General features: G+C 52.6%; 2 protein-coding genes across 2 annotated transcripts in view; both read left to right on the plus strand.

Moving 5' to 3' along the window:
• Positions 1-888, plus strand: part of cfap61 (cilia and flagella associated protein 61) — a 203,022-nt gene extending 202,134 nt beyond the window's left edge. The window contains exon 26 of the mRNA XM_069932358.1: positions 807-888. Coding sequence (XP_069788459.1) covers positions 807-812 — 6 coding nt within the window. The 3' untranslated portion in view covers positions 813-888. The remainder of the gene's footprint in view (positions 1-806) is intronic.
• Positions 889-3,527: 2,639 nt separating this feature from the next.
• insm1a (insulinoma-associated 1a) lies at positions 3,528-5,741 on the plus strand. Its single transcript, XM_069932372.1, has one exon. It carries the CDS (start codon positions 3,736-3,738, stop codon positions 4,966-4,968), a length of 1,233 nt encoding a protein of 410 aa, XP_069788473.1. The 5' UTR covers positions 3,528-3,735; the 3' UTR covers positions 4,969-5,741.
• The last annotated feature ends 259 nt before the right edge of the window (positions 5,742-6,000 follow it).

The raw sequence follows: 6,000 nt of genomic DNA on the forward strand, positions 1-6,000 counted from the left end.
TTCCATCCCCCCCCCTCTTCCCCCCTTCCTAATGGTGTTCCCCTCTACCCGTCTCTCCACCTTTCACACCTTCTTTCCTTTATTACTTCTGGGCCTCTACCGTCAGTTGGCCGAGGACTCGGCTCCTATTTCCCTACTATGCAAAAAAAAAATCTGTGCATGTGTTCATTACATTTAACGAGGCAGCGTAATCCCTGTGTCATCAGTGCTCTGTGATTAGTAAGGGATTGCTTAAGGTGGTATGTGAGTGGGAAGGTTGAGAATCACTGCTCTAGACTCAATTGTTACTGAATTATTTTGCTTGAGAAAAATTGTCATTGCTCATTTCATTTGGAGTTATGAAACCGTGCACATAACGAGTCAATTGGGGACGATTAAAGCAGTGGTTTTCAAACTTTTCCTTTCCACCCACATACCACCTTAACCAATCCCTTACTAATCACAGAGCACCTATGGCATAGGCGCAGTTCCTCCTTAAAACTGTCTTAAATCGACTTCCCTGAATCTCGAGGCTCTGTCCTCTCGTTCTAGTTTCACCTGCCAGTGGAAACAACTTTCCTGCCCCGAATCCAGTGGTTCTCAGCCTTTTTCTTTCCACTCACATGGAGCATTCCCTTTCTAACCACAGGATGCCATAGGTGCTCTGTGGTTAGTAAGGGATTACTTAAGGTGGCATATGAGTGGAAAGAAAAAAGTTGAGAACGACTGTTCTAATCTATACCTTTCTTAATTCTACAGAATGGTATATAATAAGCTTTGCAAAGCGGACACGATAACGTACAACTGTTTTGTTTTTACCACCAAAGGCATAATTTGAAGTTGAACACACCTCCAACTATCCGAAGCTGCCAAGAAATGTAAACAAAATAGACAAATCGTCTTCAAACCAACAGCACCCCATCACCCGCTCCAGCCGAATGGATTGCACGAGTCTACGAGCAGGAGTTCTTGGACAGACGCAATTTGTTCAAATTCTAAGGATAGCAATTTTTTTAAATTCCCTTTCCTTCGAGAAAGGGTTTCAGGGCATCTCGGGGGCTGGGAGCAGATTGCGAGGGTTTTTGATTGGGGTGAAATCGGATTTATCTTCATGGAACAGTTACCCGAGAATGAACGAACCCACCCCGTTCCATCCCCAGTCCTGACCCTCGAACCCGCATCTGTCTGAAAGGCGCACAGTGTCCCTCCCGCTAATCGCGCCCAGCCTTGCGTTTGAAAGTGTGCGCATCTGAAACGAATGTGCATCGCCTTACCAGACCCGCTGTTTTGCGAACATTAGATTGACAATGCAGGCTTTCGCCCTTGCCAAGTGGTGTTTTTTTTTTACACAGAGTAAATCCCTGCAAGATTGGGATTTGCTGTGTAATTATCTTAATTTGTCCAGCAGCTTTATGCTAATGTCCCACACAATAACTGTGTCCTCCGCGTGCCTTTCGCGTGCCCTTCAATATTCTGGTCAAAAGCGAGATAAAAGCAATTGGTGTCAACAGAGCGCGGCCGGCCCAAACAACCCGGAGACTCTCACACACACAGCACACTCAATTATTTAGCACAACAAAAGCGACACATCTCTGCATATTTTATGCATAGTCTCTCTTTCTCTCTCTCTCTCTCCCCTCCCTCTACTTTTTCTCTTTACTAAGGGGGTTATTTATTTATGTGCTTACTTGCCAGACACATTGAGCATCAGAGGTTAACGATGTTGATTTTTTTAAGAAAAAGTTCACAAGTGGAAATAAGGTCCTTTCGCAAATCTGATGGGAATAAAATGCGCCAATTCAGCGTTCTCGGGGCTGTTTCCTTGCGTAGTTTGGGGTGGGGATGGGTGGCCAACATATTTCTTTGAAGAGGAGGGCGGATTTAAAACTTAACCCTGATTCTGAGAGATCGTCATGGAAGTGAGGGGTCAAAGCGAACGAAGCTGTAAGTGTTGAATCGAACTTTAACTTCTGACAGACAGTGCGGAGGAGCTGGTGTAAAGAACAGTGTCCTCCGAAAACCCTCCTTGAGATAAAGTCAGAGACTCTGGGGAAGGGCTTAAATAATTGTGAGAGCCACTGCTTTGTCAAGGACACTGTTGAGTTGAACCCTAACCTCGCGTTGATGGTGGAAAGTTGGTGTTCCCCATTTCTCGGGGACAGAGGACTGAGGTGGGAATGTGGCTCTTTCCTTCAGCACTCTGCCTGCCCTTCACGATGCAAAGCGATCGCGGCGCGGCCGCTGGCTTCATTGTTTGGGCTCGTGTTTCAATGGGCAGAGGTTAATTTCATTCACAAAGCCCGACCCAGGGCTGCGGAGGGAGCTTTTGTGCTGCCCTAGACATCGGCCTCCTTTCTTTCTCTCTGCCGAGAGAGTGTGTGGTTGCCGTGCGGTGCTGATGGTGATGGACGGCTCCCGTTGGCAGCGTTCCAGCTCCCCTACAAAGAGCTTACGCGTGTCAGGCCGAAGAGAGGAGGAGCCGGGCGTGTGGCAACAGCCACAGGCCGAACACACACAGACTCTCTCTCTCTCTCTCTTATACACATTCTCACATATTCACACTCTCATACACACAAACGCACCTTCTATCGCTCACTCTCATACACCTTCTGGCTCACACACACACACACAGCAGAATCTGAGCTGAAGATGATGTTTCCACCCAGTGCACTGTCCGAGCGGAGAAAATCAATGTTTGAAGACTGGACGACTGGATTTTCACCAAGGTCCCTTTGAGCGTGTAGCGTTCAACGCGGGGATCAATATATGCGAGGTCGGTCTTCCGCGAACACCTCAACTTGCGGAACTTGTCTTTCATTTGCCCCTCTAGAAATCGGCTCTTCTCCACTCCCACCTGTTCCCTTTCCCACTCTCAAACCCCCCCCCCCCCCCCCACTCTCTTCCCTGCATCTGGTTATATCTCCCTAACCTGGAAAGCGGCGTCACTGATTGGAAATAAATCTGCCAACGCGGATGGTTTAGTTCGGAATCTTTGGAAGGGACTCGTCCTCTTGGGATGAGATGACACGAGTTCCAACCAGTCTTAGATCGCTCAAAACTCTTCGGTAGCATGGGGTCAATGTTCTCCATCGTGTGCTGTTCATGTAAGAACAAGTAGGGAGGGGAAAAAATATCTCGGGGTAGTGATCAGGTGTGAGTGCAGCCCCTCAGATGTTGAATAATGCGAAGGGGTGGGGGGGGGTGGGATGGAAATTGAACCTAGCGCATCCTCTCTGGCTCTCTCGTTTGCACCGTCATAATTAAAGAACACCTTCTCGCAGCCCCTCCCGGTCCGCCGCACGGCCGAGAGGAGAGAGATTCGGCCAGCCATTGGCTGCGCTCGAGTCAGCCGCGCCTGCTATTGGCTGCGCGGCCTCTCGGCCAGGCGGGCGAGGACAATGGGAGCGGGTGGTTGCCTTTAAAGGGAGCGGCGGGAGCAGGGGCCGGGGGAAGAGGTTGAGTCCGAGTGCCGGAGCCCCGAGCCCGGGTTAGCAGCAGCGGGCGGGCGGGCGGGCCGGCCGGCCGGGCGGGGCCGGGGGGGTGGGGGAAGCTGGCGGCAGTGGTCTGGCGCCATGCCATGCAGGCAGCGGGCTGCGCCGGGCACCTAGTGTGGAGCGACGGGGGCTCCTGACCGGCGAGCGCAGTGTATTATTTATTTATTTGATGCAAAGTGCCTTCTACTGAATTTTGGTTTTATATAGTTTTAAGTATCACGTGATTTATTTATCTCTCGTCGCTCGCCCGCTGTCTCCAAAGATGCCGCGAGGATTCCTGGTGAAGAGAAGCCGCAGATCTACGCCCATCTCCTACCGCATCCGCTGCCACGAAGCTGCTGATTCCCCGGCGCAGCATCCGCCGGCGGACCCGCCTCTGGCCCCGGGGGGAGGAGGAGCCGCCCCTGAGGCGGGCGGAGCCCAGGTGTTCGGTAGGCCGGAGGCGGGTTGTCCCGGGCAGCCTTCGTCCAGCCCGGCTCGCCCCGTGAGCCGAGAACATTTGTACGGCCAGCGGACGGTGAGCTTGGGCTCGCCGGTCACCGGCGAATCGTTCCCGGGACCGGCAGCGACTTTCAGCGCCTTGGACCGCATGTTGTTGCTCGCGGCCCCGGGTGGCGTCGAGTTGGGAGGCGGAGGCGGCTCATCCTCGTCGGCCGCCCGGGCAGGGGGCGCCACCAAAGGGACCGAGCGCAGGAGCAAGCCGGTGGCGGGAGCGGCGGCGCGGCGAGTGAAAGCGGTGCGGAAACTGGCCTTCGAGGACGAGGTGACGACCTCGCCCGTGCTGGGGCTGAGGATCAAGGAAGCGCCGCCCGAGGGCGAGGGCAAGGCGGGCCGGCTGGCCACGGGTCCGGCCCCAGGACTCATCCCTGGCCGCCCGCTGGGCCAATTCATCTGCCAGCTGTGTAAGGAGGAATACGCCGACCCGTTCGCCCTGGCCCAGCACAAGTGCTCCCGCATCGTGCGAGTCGACTACCGCTGCCCCGAGTGCGACAAGGTCTTCAGCTGCCCGGCCAACCTGGCGTCTCACCGCCGCTGGCACAAACCCCGACCCCCTCACCCACCCAAGCCCGAGGCGGGCAGCGAACCCCGCTCCGGGCCCGGCCCCGATGCCGAGCGCGACAGCCCCGAGCCCGGCTCGGCGCTCACCGACTGCGGCACCGAGGACGGCGGCCACTGCGAGTGCTGCCGCTGCGGGAAGAGATTCAAGCGCCAGGCTTACCTGAGGAAGCATCTGCTGGCTCACCGCGCCGAGCCGCCGCCTTCACCCGACCAGCTGCCGCCCGGGCCCGAGTGTCAGCTCTGCGGGGAGAGCCTGGCCAGCAAGGGCGGCCAGGAGCGCCATCTCCGCCTGCACGCCGCCGAGGTGTTCCCCTGCAAGTACTGCGCGGCCACTTTCTACAGCTCGCCGGGACTCACGAGGCACATCAACAAATGCCACCCGTCAGAGAACAGGCAGGTGATCCTGCTCCAGGTGCCAGTGCGCCCAGCCTGTTAGGGGGGGACGGGCAGGAGAGAGGGGCGACACACCGTGCCTTGATCACCCAGACCATTGCTATCCTGCCCCGTGCTGAAGACGTCAACCCACTGCATCGCTTCTTCGCTCCTGCTACACGCCTGGTGTATCAGACTTTTTCCTCGAACCACACCTTTATGGGTTCCAAACAACAAACAGCTTTAATGTAGCTTTGTGACTTACTGGACAGAGAACGTCGGTTGTCTGAACAAAGCCGGTATTAGAACATTCCTTTAGATTAGCCACAAATGCCTTGGATTACTGACCCGGATATTTCAGTAAGATGATGTAAATGCCTTAATTTTTCGAAGCTTTCCACGTCTTTCCTTATTCGTAAATGATGAGTTCGTTGGATATAATTTTACTGTTTGAATCTATGTATTGGTTGCTCAGTGAATACATTTTATAATTTATTTGTTTTATTTATTTATAAAAGCTATCGTGATTATTGTATACTTTGGTTATCTATTTTTGACGTTGCGTGTTCGTTTCAGTAAGTTATGTTCCGTTTACAGAATGACTTTCATTTTCGAAAACCAATGTAGTATGTTTACGTTTCTTGTACGATCTTGAATGGAGTTTGGTTGATCGATTTTGCTACACAGACCCGTGTAAAGCTGACAGCTGTTCAATGCAATCCCTTTTTCTACACAACTTATTTTCTTAACTGTTAGCTTTTATATAGTGGTTCCAAATGTATGTTCTTTACTGTGTTTGTTACTGAATATTTAAATATATTAAATACGTATAAATTATCCGTGGCCTCGTGTTCATGGTTATTCTAGTTTGAAAAATGCCCGAGACAGGGTCTAGAACTGTTTATAAACTTCAAGTGTGCTTTACAGAAATTGGGTGTCCTTTTAAAGCCTTCGTCCGAAGCTGAGTTGGGTTCTGTGCAATGCAGAGGTGAATTAGGGTGCGCAGTTGCAGGCAACGTGATCCGTCCATGGATCAGGTGATCTGGACTGGGGCAGTGCCCGCCGTGTTATATTTATAAATCGGATCTATCCAATG

This window comes from Narcine bancroftii, chromosome 4, assembly GCF_036971445.1.
Source record: "Narcine bancroftii isolate sNarBan1 chromosome 4, sNarBan1.hap1, whole genome shotgun sequence".
NCBI classification, from domain to species: Eukaryota; Metazoa; Chordata; class Chondrichthyes; order Torpediniformes; family Narcinidae; genus Narcine; species Narcine bancroftii.

Coding starts and splice junctions, on each gene's coding strand:
- insm1a (XM_069932372.1), top strand. CDS start 3,736: ATGCCGCGAGGATTCCTGGTGAAGAGAAGCCGCAGATCTACGCCCATC.